We start from the raw sequence: 15,520 nt of genomic DNA on the forward strand, positions 1-15,520 counted from the left end.
CTTGCCTAAGTAAAATGAATAACAATCCATACGTGGAATTTTGTATACAATATTGCTATCTTTTCGCGGGCTATTTTTTATGAGCATGTTTTTTTTTACGTTATTATACATTGGTATCAAACAATTTTGAAAAAGGTTTTACTGCCTCAAATCCAATAAAATGTGCAAAGTGTGTTTGAGGGCAATTCTTTTTTAACTTTCCGATTTTTCATAGAAGATCTTGATAGCTTTAATGTAACAAATATCCATGATATGGGATGCATAGCACAAATCTGTTCCTATTTTTCTGATGTTTTTGAATTCTTCATCTACAAACTCAGGGCTGACTATTCGCAAAGCTCGAAGAAACATTGATGTCCTGAATTATAGTGTGTATACTTCTTTTTGCTATAAATACTAAATTTACAAATAAAAGATTCCCTTTTAATATATATATATCCAAAAAATGTAAACAATTATCTTTCTCTAACTAAAGTGTAAATTTATTAGAAGGGACTTGATCATTTAGTTGAGCCAAATTTTATTTACAGCCAATCTTTGGGTATGATGGCTAAAACATATCATCAACATAACAGTACCATGTCACAGGAAATTGGAAATATATGGGATGTATAGGCATTCAGAATACTCCATATATAAATTTGAAAGAACAGGCGAAGGTGGATTTCCCATTATCATACCAAAAGTTTGCTTAAAATATTCCCCCTTGAAAATAAATTTACAGTCACATACGCATAATCTTATGTATATGCATACATGTACATATACATATATATATATATATATATATATATATATATATATATATATATATATATATATATATATATATATATATATATATATAATGAAGATTGAAGGCGCTTCTATCAACCAGTAGACATCAGTCGATGCAAGGTGGAGGACAATCCTTTATTCCCATTATATGTACTTTTATTGTCGCGACGTTTCAAGACATAAAGTCCCATTATCAAGCTAAAAAGATAAAACAAAAATTAAAATTACAAACTCGGAATACAAATTAAAAGTACAAAAAGTTTACAAATATAAAAAACAAGTACAAGTGTATGGAGGAGTCAATACCATAAGGTGCTGAAAGCACAGACCGAGTGACAATTCGGGCCAGGTCAGCTTCGACTTGAACTCACGAGAGATACAGAGGTGTTGAGGAAGACTGGGTGTTTAACTGCGGAACGAGCTGTTTAATGAAAAGTGATTCTAAAATAGCTAAATGGTGTTCGTTAAGGGATTGGCCTATAATTTTAAAATCTTTGTAATTCATGTCATGTTTACATTTTTTTGTATGTTCGCGTATACATGAAAACTCAGGATTAGTTAATTTAACACCTGTTCTATAACTAACGCCTCGATGAGAGTCTAATCTCACTTTGAGTAACCTCCGTGTGGAGCCGACGTACTTCCCTAGATTACATCTAGGTCAATTAAATAGATATACGACTCCTGAGGTCATCAGTGGATTGAGTTTCTCCTTGTGTTTAAACAAAGATTTAATATTCAAAAGACGGAAAATATCTTAGGAGATGAATCTAAATTCAAAAAGATAGGAGAACCTCAATATTCTGCTATCTTTAAGATAGAAGACCAAATCAACCGTTTTTTGTAATACCTTAAAGACTCGAAAATCATTAGTGAAAATACTTATACTTCATTAAATAGCACAGGTGCCTCATATGGGGTGATGTATGGGTTACCTAAAATCCATAAAGAAGGTATACCAATGAGGCCTATCCTCCCATCCTATACCACTTCTAATTACAAAATTGCCAAATTTCTTGTGCCTCTCCTAGCGCCTTTAACTACCAATATCTATAGTTGTAAGAATTCAGAACATTTTAAAGAAAAAATCTTACCCCAGGATTCAGACTTATTTATGGTTAGCATGGATGTGGAGTCTCTTTTTACTAATGTACCGGTAGAAGAAACCATTGATATTATTGTTAGCCGTATTTTTACTGACCCAGATGCCACTTTTAATAATTTTAACCTTACGGATTTTAGAAAATTGCTCGAGCTCGCTGTGCAGGACACAGCCTTTGTTTTTAACGGCAAAGCCTACATTGAGGTTGATGGTATAGCGATGGGATCCCCTTTGGGTCCCACCTTAGCAAACATTTTTATGTGCTCCCTGAAGATACCTTCTTATTGTTCCGAGATAAAGATCAGACTGACAGATTTCTTGATTATGCCAATGAAATACATCCTAACATTAATTTCACAATTGAATATGAAAAGGAAAATATACTGCCATTTTTGGATGTAACCGCTTTTAGATATGATGATCATTTTAACACCACGGTTTTTAGAAAGGAAACGTTTACCGGCCTGGGATCAAATTTTTACAGCAACTGTTTTTATAATTTTAAACTAAACTCCATGTCTACCCTCTTTCATAGGGCTTTTAACATAACCCCTAACTGGAATCAATTTCACAATGAAATAACCTATCTCCACCAATATTTCACTGACAATTGCTTTCCATCGAAACTTTTTTATAAACACCTGTACAAATTCTTGAACAATATCTTCCATCCTAAAATTAAAATACCAACAGTGCCAAAATTACAATTGTTTGCAAGTGTCCCATTTTATTCATAACAAAAATTTCTACCGTGAATTGAAACTGTCAATAAAAAGTTTTTTCCTGCCATTGAATTAAGACTAATACCTTGCAACTCAATGAATATTAGATCTTGTTTAAACACAAGGAGAAACTCAATCCACTGATGACCTCAGGAGTCGTATATATATTTAATTGACCTAGATGTAATCTAGGGAAGTAAGTCGGCTTCACACGGAGGTTACTCAACGTGAGATTAGACTTTCATCGAGGCGTTAGTTATAGAACAGGTGTCAAATGAACTAATCCTGAGTTTTCATGTATACGCGAACATACAAAGAAATATGAAGATATGAATTAGAACAATTTTAAAATTATAGGGCAATCCCCTAACGAACAGCATTTAGCTATTTTAGAATCACTTTTCATTAAACAGCTCGTTCCGCAGTTAAACACCCAGTCTTCCTCAACACCTCTGTATCTCTCGTGAGTTCAAGTCGAAGCTGACCCGGCCCGAATTGTCACTCGGTCTGTGCTTTCAGCACCTTATGGTATTGACTCCTCCATACTCTTGTACATGTTTTTTTATAATTGTAAACTTTTTTGTACATTTAATTTGTTTTCCTAGTTTGTGATTCTAACTTTTGTTTTATCTTTTTTAACTTGACAATGGGACTTTTATGTCTTGAAACGTCGTGACAATAAAAAGTACATATACGTAATGGGAATAAAGGATTGTCCTTCACCTTGTGTGTAAAGATAAATGCCACGAAGGAAAAAATAAACGAAGGAGTCTGCAAGATCTTTCGACTTAAAAGTCCTTTACTGAAGCAGATACTGCTTCAGTAAAGGACTCCTTCGTTTATTTTTCCTTCGTGGCATTTATCTTTATTTATGGATTTATCACGTTCCTAACTTTCGTGATTCAGTTATACATATATATATATATATGTGTGTGTGTGTGTGTGTGTGTGTGTGTGTGTGTGAGCTTTATATACCATCGCCATCGATAGAAGAATTAACTTACAATTGTGACACATGAGGCTGTATATTCTAAATAACTGACACTGATAAAGAATGAGGTTACTGGTAGACTACCATTAAAAGGAAAATAATGCCTGTAGCAATGAATGTGATGGCGAAGAAGGAAGGTCAAATATCTTAATGGTTCGACCAGTAGTGATTGGGTCCTACTGCGGTGGGCCAGTGTGAGGCCAAAAGCCAAGCGCTGGGACCTATGTGGTCATTCAGCACTGGAAGGGGAATTGATGGTAAAACAGTTGGAAAGGTGTAACAAGATGAAATCCTACCTGTTGCAATATGAAACAATTGTTAGGAAAGGATGCAAGAAAGAGAATTTGAACTGAGGTACAGTAAAAGGAATGAATGAGGTTGAAGCTAGGGGCCGAAGGAAGGGACACTGCAAAGACCTTTCAGTAATGCCTACAGTGCGCCACATGAGGTACACCGACTTAGTCTGTCCTGGTGTTCACTAGACCCACCTCTTTCTTCCGTTTCAAGCCACTCAATGAAAATGTGAGAGCTAAGATCGGCGTAGCTCTGCGTCGTTCAAGGCTCTCTCCGATCTCAGCATGACAGACACCCATAGTTAACGGGATCTTTGCTTCTTCTATTCAAACACAGCTTGCAATGACACGGACGCCTGTGAAGCTCTGGGCTCCCAATGTGTTGATGTGGGAAGCTCCAGCTCTTGCGACGCTACAAACGCCAGCTTGTGTGGATCAAAATTCTGCACATGCTGCATTAAAACACGTAAGTAGATTTTGTTATTATCATTATTATTATTATTCAGAAGCCCATCACACCATCTTTATTATTATTATTATTATTATTATTATTATTATTATTATTATTATTATATTACTATTGAAAGATATTGCTGCATCAGCTGCATTCAACTTGTAAATGGTCTTCTCTATTTTCCTAATAATAGCTTTCTCTCTGCTACTACAACTGGCGAGTATTGCGCCGATATTACTCATCAGGAGGAGTCAATTTCGGGGCATTGCTTAAAATTTATTTATTTGTTACAGTAAATGAACAAATAGATCAAACATAAGTAGATCTAGTGGCCAACGTTTTTCTATTGAGTAGATTTCGACAGCATCTATGGTCTGGTCAGATCCACTGCCGTGATCATGCTCGGATGATACCGAGAGAAACGTTGGCCACTAGATCTACTTATGTTTTGATCTATTTGTTCATTTACTGTAACAAATAAATAAATTTTAAGCAATACCCCGAAATTGACTCCTGATGAGTAATATCGGCGCAGTACTCGCCAGTTGTAGTAGCAGAGAGAAAGCTATTATTAGGAAAATAGAGAAGACCATTTACAAGTTGAATGCAGCTGATGCAGCAATATCTTTCAATAAGACTTGTTTGAAAGAGGGTCTCCTTCCAATATATTATTATTATTATTTTTTTATTTATTTTCTTTTTTTTTTGCTCTATCACAGTCCTCCAATTCGACTGGGTGGTATTTATAGTGTGGGGTTCCGGGTTGCATCCTGCCTCCTTAGGAGTCCATCACTTTTCTTACTATGTGCACCGTTTCTAGGATCACACTCTTCTGCATGAGTCCTGGAACTACTTCAGCGTCTAGTTTTTCTAGATTCCTTTTCAGGGATCTTGGGATCGTGCCTAGTGCTCCACTGGCATATCCCATATTCTTCTTATTTCTATTTTCAGATCTTGATACTTATCAATTTTTTCCCTCTCTTTCTCTTCAACTCTGGTGTCCCATGGTATTGCGACATCAATGAGTGATACTTTCTTCTTGACTTGGTCAATCAACGTCACGTCTGGTCTATTTGCACGTATCACCCTATCCGTTCTGATACCATAGTTCCAGACTATCTTTGCTTGATCGTTTTCTATCACTCCCTCTGGTTGGTGCTCGTACCACTTATTACTGCAAGGTAGCTGATGTTTCTTGCACAGGCTCCAGTGGAGGGCTTTTGCCACTGAATTATTATTATTATTATCATTATTATTATTGGGGGAGGTCTATCACATTCATCCTATTCGACTGTATGTATTTATAGTGTTTAGGGGTTCCGGGTTGCATCCTGCTTCCTTACGAGTCCATAACTTTTCTCACTATGAGCGCTGTTTCTAGTACACACTCGTCTGCATGAATCCTAGAGCTACTCCAGAATCTAGTTTTTCCAGGTCCTTTTCAGGGATCTTGGGATCATGCCTAGTGTTCCTATGATTATGGGTACAATTTCCACCGGCATATATATTCCATATCCTTCTTACTTTTATTTTCAGGTTTCGATACTTAACGATTTTTTCTCTTTCTTTCTCATCTATTCTGGTGTCCCGTGGCATTTCGACATCAATGAGTGATACTTTCTTCTTGATTTTGTCAATCAATGTCATGTCTGGGTTATTGGCACGTATCACCTTATCTGATCTTCGACCGATCATTTTATATCACTCAGGTTGGTGCTCGTACCACTTATTACTGTAAGCTAGCTGGTGTTTCTTGCACAGTTTCCAGTGGAGGTGGAGGGCTTTTGCTACTGAATCATGCCTCTTTTTGTACTGGTTCTGTGCAAGCACCAGGCATTCACTTGCTATGAGGTTTATGGTTTAGTTTTTCATATTACACTTCCTACATATGGGTGAGATTTGATTTCTATGTGTTGTTCTTTAAACATATCTGGATTTTATGACCTGATCTTGTGACATTCCTCTGTTCTGTTTTTCATTCTCCTGTCTCTCTATTATAGTTCAGGGTTTTCCTCTACTTTTATCAGTCCTTCTTCCCTTGCACTCCTTAGCCACTCGTCTTCACTGGTTTTCAGATATTGTCCCAGTGCTCTGCTCTTGATGTTGATGCAGTCCTCTATGCTTAGTAGCCCTCTCCCTCCTTCCTTCCGTGTTTGTATAGTCTGTCTGCATTTGCTCTTGGTTGTAGTGCTTTGTGTACTGACATGTGATTCAGGTGCGTCATTTGGGGTGGGGTCAGCGAGGGGCGCTCGCCCACCCCCAAGCATTCTAGGGGGGCTCCAAATCAACTATAGGAAAAAAATCTATATGTATATATATTCACATATATAACTATTATAAGGTCCCTGCTCACAGAACAAGGTGTTGAAAAAATATAAATAAGGCTGAAGTGAATAGAGGGATTTATAAGTTATTTCTAACATGTTCGGAACAATATAGATAATACATAACATATAATAGTTACCCGTTAAGAAAATTAAGACAAAGCAGTTTTCTTTAAAAGCTGTGACATCTAATCGTTTTATTCACAAATGAACTAATGACCTGTCAGTCACAGTGTTTGATTGATAGTGGTCAATATTTTCATGCTTACTCCAATATTTATTATGCATTTGATAATTGAATAACACTTTTCACACGTCATCTTATGAAAATTTCATTCTCTATCGAATGCCAAACTTTGTTGACTCGTGACCCCATGCCAGCGATTACGTGACTAAACAGCTAGGCCCAAAATAGCTAGTTCCAAAATACCTAGTCCAAAAGAGCTAATTCCAAAATAGCTAGCATATCAAAATAGCTAAGGTACCAAAATAGCTTGTCCAAGACAGCTAGTTCCAAAATAGCTAGTGCACAAAAACGCTAGGTTTAAAAAAGTTACAAATCTGATATACTTTATTTAAAATTCATAAAACATTAAAAAGGAATTCGTATGTGGTAACGGCAACATCAAAACTTATACAGTTAGGGATCAGTTAGAAAATTATAAATATATTTAATCAATATTTGATAATGTAACTAATGCCACGTAAGATTTCAATTGTTGAATTCCTTTATTTTTGAGTCTCCTTTTCGGCTGATAACAAGCAGTCAACCTAGTTCTTTGCATAGTTACTTCCTGCTGAATGCCTCTTAAAGACCGCCATAAGGAAGGAAGGGTGCGTGGCATCACACACTAGATAGGGTCTGAATTGCTCGGTGCCATCCATCTCGGTAAACCATCTGATGACCTTTGTTCAACGCTCCAGATCATTGGGGAAAATAAAGGCGGCTTTCTTCTTCCTCCTGTTCTTAGGGGCTTTCCTATGTGTGTATCTTCAAAATAACTGTATAATTCTTCCATTTCTCGCTCCATTTGAAGAAAATCTTCTAGTGTGTCTCCAGCAGTTCTTCAAATATTTGTGTTATTTCATCGGGGGGTAGGAATGCTAATGCAGCAAGCAATTTACAATAAAGGCGAGAGTTAGCATCGGTTACATAAGTATTTGTTAGACCAATACTTTGAATTTCCCTCCAAATTGCCTCTGAAAGATGGAAGAAACATCCTTGAATCTCTACATTTTCAAAGACATATTTGAAAGCATCCATAACTGGTTTCTCAAACTCCGTGGTAATTTTGCTTGGCTGTAAGTCTGGGCGCTTTTGTTTCAAGATACTAAAGGCTTTTTTATAAGTTTCCTTTGTTTTATTTGTCAGCAAAATGTAGGCACATGCAAATAAATATTCACTTTTAATAGCATGGATCGTGTATAGTTGATAAAATAATTGTGGAACCATTTTGAATGTCCCATCACGCATCCAGTTTGCAGAAGTTGCAAGTATGTCTAGCATAGTTTTGCTTGCGAATATTAGTATTTCATGGGAATCACTTTCATCATAACATACAAAGTTTTCTGTAGCACTCCCTATACTAATTGTTTTAAAATCTTTAGGTAAATTGTTCTCTAAAAGTGAATTCGGTTCGGGAAAGTAGCCTTTCATTTTTTGCCTTTTTCGTTGTATGCATTTCGTAAGTGCCTTTCTTTTCAGCATGCAAGAGAAGTTTCACAATCAACATTTTGCATATGTTAGCAATGACTCTACGTGGTGGTGCAGTCGAACCAGAAGCTTGTTCTCTTAGTATACTTAAGGCAATCTTAGCTTTTTCTTTTGGCACATCAGGTGCATGTGAATGCTTTTGGCCTAAAACTACATCACTATTATCACTATAATCAACCGCAGTTGTGGCTGTTCCTTTACAGCCTTCGATGACTCATTTCCAATTTTGCGTTTCGTTATTGGTTGTGTCCCTTCGGTAAACATATCCCTCGTGACATATTTGATGACATCCTTTTTGCGATTTTATCACTTTCATGTTGATAGACTGTTCATTTAAAGTAAGTCAGATCCAACAGAAAAATAAACAATATCACTTATAAAGAAATCCAAATCACTTGATGTCTGTTGTCAAACTAAAACTAATATTTTAAATATCTTAGATACCGTCAGAAGTAACTGTTTTGAACAAGCTATTTTGGAACTAGCTATTTTGGTACACTAGCTATTTTGGTATACTAGCTATTTTGGAATTAGCTCTTTTTTACTAGGTATTTTGGAACTAGCTGTTTTGGGTTTCACCCGGCAGACTGTTCCTTCACAGTCTCCAACGGTGTGAGGAGGAATGAAGGACCTCTGGAAGGGAGGACACCTTTAGGGCACTGTCTGTCAATGGTCTATTATACAATGGTGAGCTTATTCATTCAGAATTGCTCTCCATTGACTTGACGGATATATTATCTTCGTGCTGTAGGTTGAATACAGTTTAGTTTAACAGGGCTGAAGTGTCCAGAAGTTTCTGTTATTTTTGTTGATTGAACGAGAGGTGTGTTCAGCCCATCACGCAATGTCAGATTTTGTTTGGGAACACAATGAAATTTAAAATTGAAATCGTCCCTGGATCCAGATTCCGGCAGGAAAATTATTTTCTATATTAATAAATCTTTTGTTGGTGATGAAGTTTGTTCAGATTTCTACAAGAAAAAGCCCAAGATTCTTGTGTAAGATGAGGAATGGAATATAGGATCTCCGCCAAAGGCTAAACACTGGGACCTACGAGATCATTCATTGGTGAAAGGGAATTGAAAATAGAAAGGCTTGAAAGGTGAGATGGGAGGAGGAGGAGGAGGAGGAGGAGGAGGAGGAGGAGGAGGAGGAGGAGGAGGAGGAGGAGGAAAACCTTTTGCTGCCGAAGAAGAAGAAGAATCTGAGCTATGAACTAGTTGTTAGGAAAAGAGGGTTAAGAAAAGTCACCAGAAAGAAAGAAAGACTATGAACGGAGGTACGGTAAAAAGAAGGAAAGGGATTGCAGCAGCTAGGGGTCTAAGGAAAGGACGCTGCAAAGAACTTTCGAGTACTGCCTACAGTGCACCGCGTGAGGTACATTGACGGCACTACTCCCTACTGGGTTCAAAACTTACAGGAGAACGTATTATTCTTATCTTTCTCAGCATGCACACAAACTGACGAGTGTACCGGATATGGTGGCAATTGCAGTAAGATCTCAGCTGGATGTTCGGGCACTTCCTATGATGCAGGATGCGCAGCTTCAACTTGCACTTGCTGCATTGCTGGTAAGTGACTGTCCTTACTTAACCAATACTTCAAATAGTAATCATGTGTTGGAAAATTGGGCTTTCTTATTCACTCATTTTCTTCCTTATTTTCTTAAAAAGACCAAGATCACTGATTAATTACCTCGCTGATCCAGAAATGTGTTTCTTCTTCTCTCTTCTTCTTTCCCACCTCCATCTCTACATTAAGGAGCTGGTTGCTTGATGCGCCCTCTCCTCCTTCACTGCCCTCCATCAAAGGCATCATCATCCTCCGCCAAACCTGTTCTCTCCATATCTTCCTTCACTTCATCTCGCCATCTCATTCTCTGTCTCCCTCTTGATCTTCTTCCTCCAACAGGTTTCTCCCAAGCCCTCTTCACTCCCTCATCGTCGTCCATCCTCAACACATGCCCATACCAAGGTCTAGAGAATATAAGGTTTTGTCAGCCACAGCTTAATCTGGGTAGACGATTAAACGGTTAGGTGCGTGACGTCACAATAACCACAGTCAGTCTACTTAACCTATAGCAATCCTGCCTTTCCTTTCTCTTTTTTATTTTTCTAAATACTCGAAGCTATTCGATAATTAATGTAATAGTCAGATGAAGGTTCTTCATTCTATGATGTTAAATTGAATAATCATAAGAGAGATCATTAGAACGCTTTCGCCAAATAACATTGGAATTATAGAAAACCTACCTTTCCTCTCTTCTTTTTTTTCCGTTATTAAATACCATTATCTGTTTCTTCAGTAAATTAATACATATAAAAACTATTTCATTATATTAAATAATCATGAGGGAGTTCTAAAGAACATTTTAAACAATAATAGTTTTTTAAAATTATACACATTTAACAAGTCTATAAAATCACACATCGCACATATTTTAACATAATATTACTAGTTATGTCGCTAACTTTTTCATCTTATTCACCGCGTTTCCTGAACCACTAATGTGACTGTTCAAATCTCGAATTCTAATCAAATGTATGGCATCGAAAAAAATATTTCGACTTCTGAAGTTATTTGGATGTGACTGCTAATTATAACCACTACTTTAATGATCACCCCTTTTACTGCTGTTACAGCATGACCCGCTCCCCCCATGATGAGAATAAAACATCATATCCATACGCTTCAAATGATCAAGAAACACTAGGTTTCAGTAGTTTGCCCTCTCTAAAGCTTATGGCACCAACCCATGTGTCATCTCCTTTTGTTACTTTTGCTCCTAAATGTTCATATTGTGGAAACTTGTGAGCAATGAACCCGCCAACATATCACAAACCTTATTCTTCCTCTTCTATGGCATCTTCCTATGTTTGTTCTTCAACTTCCTGGTCTTTAAAGTCATCACTTTGATCATTCTTATTAAATTCTGGTAAGCAACATAAAATTCCTGATAAACTGGGGTCTTTCTGAAGAGAATTTCCTTTGCCTTCAAACGATGCATCTTGCTTGTCAGGGACGTGGAAAAATGAGGCGGAAGTTACATTTTCACTGTTGCAGTTTTCAACGTTGCTCTTTGAGCTTACAATTATGCTGTCTTTTCCTTAAAGGTGGGCTCTGAGACAACGTTTAAATGCAACTGGTGATGGTTGCTGATCGTACTCTCCCATTTGATTTATGCAACCAAAAAAGTGCCCCAACCAAGCCTGATTTAGTGTATACGTCATGCCCAGGTTTTATTTTACCATTTTCAGCAAGTTAGATAAAAGATAGAGAACTTTATTTTTCATCACTCTTATTTCCCTACCGGTTTTAGTCACGTCTTGCAAGATATTGTCTTGCGTTTACAGGTTTAGCCCCATAAGCATTTCTTGATGATTTTCTATCTGTTGGAAGTTGAGAATTAAACAAATCAAACCAATTATCAACAAGCCGAATAAAATTGCCGAAGTGATCAATAGATTTATAGGTACTTTAGGACAGCAGTTTAACTGTCATCCGTTGCATACCTATATTAACATTGATATGTTTTTTGGAAAGTTTAAAAGCTGTCCGAAGATCACTTTGCTCCTCTTTATTAACTCTCTAACTGGACCATTGTGAGGGTACATACTACGTACCATTCGGCAATATGAATACATGGTCAAAAAAGTTATTTCTAAAAAATTAACTAATTAACCAGGTGTGGAGCATCTGCAAACACATATATTTCTGCTATTGTCCATTTAATTAATAAAGGACCTTCCTCGTGGTAGCCTAAGGCGAGGTTGAGTTGACGTCACGCTCTTGACCTGCGCAGAAGAGGCTTATTTTGTGTCAGCGCTGACAAGACCTCATATAATCTCTCGACCTTGGCCCATACCACCTCAATCGTGACTCTTTTATCACCTCTGAAATCTTTACTAATCTGCTCTCCTTCTTATTTCATCAGTTTCCAATCTCTCAAGCAGCGATATTCCCATAATCCACCTTGGCATTCCCATCTCTGTTCTCTCAAGCTTTAATTTCTCTTTTCTTCTTAGAGCCCATTTTTTCGATACATTCATTAACACTAGTCTTATCACTGTGCTATAGATCTTGGCTTTTAGCTTGATTGGCATTTTCTTATCACATACTACTCCAGTTACCTCTCTCCACTTCTTCCACGCCGCTTTTATCCTACTGTCAACTTCAGCCTCACATCTTCCCTCTTGGCTTAAAGTACATCATAAGTATGAAAATTTTTCTACCTGATTTGTAATCGAGTCTCTCCTTTCTTGTATTACTATTCTGTCTCTATCTTCGGGGCTTGTTAAACAAGTTCTTAGATTATAATATAGTTGTTATCAGTCACAAATGTAACAGTGTTAAAAGTCAGCGGAAACAAAAACACTCAAGAAAACTTAACAATATTTAATACGTAATAAATACAAAATTTAAACCAACCTTGTGGGATTTAATGAATACAGCAATACCTTTGTAACCCCCAGGAAGGACAAATACCGGTTCTTAGAGTCCAACTGGATTCCCTGAAACTAAGAAAGCTAAACCTTATCAAAAAAAGACAAGTATATGAGGAGGAAATGACAATTATTAATAAATAACTTGTTTGGATCCAGCAATCTTGCTGGCCAGACCAAAAAACTACCCTAATACTAATTCGAAGGAAGAAAGAAGGCAGAGTAAGTAACAAGAAAATAAATATAATTCCTACCTAATACAGCCCCTTACTTTAACAAACAGCGCCCGGCCCCCGCCCCTGCTTTCCTAAATCCTGGATCCGCCACTGAGGGGGATGCATGAAGCAGTCTAAACTGCTGGATGTCACGATCATAACTCGACCTGGTTGCATTTATAAAAACTGAGAATCTTTTTCTCAACACAGACGCAAACACAATACACACATGATATGTGTGTACGTGAGTGTGTGCGTGTGTGTGTGTGTGTATGACGATAAAGGCCCATAAAAACCCTTTTCATATGTTCCAACCATATATTTAGGACATTCACTGGTAAAGTGTTTTACAAGTGAACAGGGACACAGACAGGAGAAGTAGTGTCCGAAATATTATATGGTTGCAACGTACAAATAGTGTTCTCATCGGACATATATCTTCATATGGTACTATTGGATTACAGTAAAAGACAGTCATGTGTATTTATGTACGTATAGACATTTACATATATACATATCATTTGAATTCCTGTCGTTTCATTTCGTGTCTGTTTGTTTTATCTGAAATCTATTCCTTTTTTAATAAGTAAGAACTTCTCTTTCTCTATTTCCGTTGACCTCCTCTTACTTCTTCCTAATGAACTACAAGTCAACAGCCCACTTTGGTGGGCTACTTCCACAGGAATAGGGATCTTCATCCTTTCAATGATTCTACTACTAATCATAAGAGTTCATCTCTTTTTTTTTTTTCAGATACTTCTACTTGTGTCACACTACCTGCCTGCGGAGATGCTGGCGGGTCGTGCATTGCTCCTTCTGAATCGGGCAACTGCACAGGTGTTCTCGACCCCAATGGCTGCCTTGGAGACAGCTTGCTCCCTGTTGCAAGGGGGAGGTGAGTGAATCATCCTCTTCAGTGGTAAGATTAGACCTCAAAATCTGCTGTGGAATATTTTCCATTGACTCCCTTATACTACCAGACTTTAGAATTCTCTTTCTGCTTCGGCTTTTCCTGATTTGCTCATTCATCATTATTCATTTCCTTTTAGTCCTCACACACGCATATATATATATATATATATATATATATATATATATATATATATATATATATATATATATATATTATATATATGTATGTATGTATGTATGTATGTATCAAAGAGTAATATATGTTTGGGTGCTCCTGCTTCTTTCATAATCTAGATATGACCTGATTGATCATCAGTAATTTGTACTGTAAGATTAACTATTTATTCTGTAATGTAAAAGCATGAAGTTCATTATTCAATATAATAGTGATAGAAGTCCTATATTCCTCGCCAAAGGACAGCGGAACAGTCTTCCTACTAAGGATGTCATGCAATTGGAGCTTCTTCAAAATTTCAGGCGAAGAAAATACATTGCAGGACTGGTCCAATGCTGTCTTCCTTGAATTTGAATACATTTTGACCTATTCATTAATTATTTAATGTATTTTTCCGTTTGATAAGTAAGATTTTTTCTTTCTACATTTCCCTTTACTTCCTAGTGGTTATCATATTCTTTGTAAGCTTGTATTGAAATTCAAGTCAGTGGCCCCTTTGGCTCGCTCGTTCCATATGAACAGGGTTCATCGTCTTCAAGATAATACTAATAATAATATTAATAACATACATTGTTTTTTCGTCGACGGTCAAAGGTTGCGATGAGACGAACAAGTGCACAGCTGCTGGAGGCTACTGCTTCCGAAAAGACGGTCCCCATGTGTGCCCCGGGAAGGTCTTCAAATTCTGTGGTCATGCAAACTGTCGCTGTTGCGTGGATACTCACGGGCACGGACACGGACATGGGCATGGGCACAGACACGGGCATAGGCACGGACACGGGCATGGGCATGGGCATGGGCAAGGTAATGGGAACAATAAAGGGAACGGGAATGAGAATGGGAATGGTCGGTAATGGTAAGAAAGATTTCCATTTCTTGATTTTTTGTCATGAGGAGCACCTCTGTGATCTTTAAGAGAGATTATTTAACCACAGCACCAAACATTCTGATGTTGTTCATCTGTGTGACTGCTTAGGATTTTATCTAATTATCTATTTATTAATTTATTTCTTTTAAAAATAGGATCTCTTCTCGCTATATTTCCCTTTACTTCCTTTTACTTCCTTCTAATAAATACCAAATTCTTTAAAAACTTGGATTTCAAATCAATGGACCCTGTGGTGGGCTTGTTCCATATGAATAGGGTCCTTCTTCATCTTCTGAATAATAACAATAGATTAGAGACTCTCTATTGTTCTATTGCTATTTATTTAGCAGTTTAATACTTTTATTGAGATTGAAAATGCAACATCTTCACTCTAATCGTTGTTAGTGGTGATCGTGATGGGTGCGTTCTTTCAAATGCTCCTTCACTCCTCCTTCAGAATGAGTTTCACAATCTACTTCCTTCTCACTTCTTTCCTTCTTCAGTCAATTTGTTTGAGTTAAGTTCAGGGTC

At 37.1% G+C, this 15,520-nt stretch overlaps 1 protein-coding gene across 1 annotated transcript; it reads left to right on the forward strand.

Annotated features, from left to right (window-relative positions):
- Positions 1-3,999: 3,999 nt before the first annotated feature.
- Positions 4,000-13,937, forward strand: LOC135199748 (uncharacterized). The gene is made up of 3 exons (XM_064227906.1): positions 4,000-4,351; positions 9,826-9,948; positions 13,788-13,937. Exons 1-3 carry the CDS (start codon positions 4,229-4,231, stop codon positions 13,935-13,937), a joined length of 396 nt encoding a protein of 131 aa, XP_064083976.1. The 5' UTR covers positions 4,000-4,228.
- Positions 13,938-15,520: the final 1,583 nt, after the last annotated feature.

The sequence above is a fragment of the Macrobrachium nipponense genome, chromosome 26, assembly GCF_015104395.2.
Source record: "Macrobrachium nipponense isolate FS-2020 chromosome 26, ASM1510439v2, whole genome shotgun sequence".
In the NCBI taxonomy this organism is placed as follows: domain Eukaryota; kingdom Metazoa; phylum Arthropoda; class Malacostraca; order Decapoda; family Palaemonidae; genus Macrobrachium; species Macrobrachium nipponense.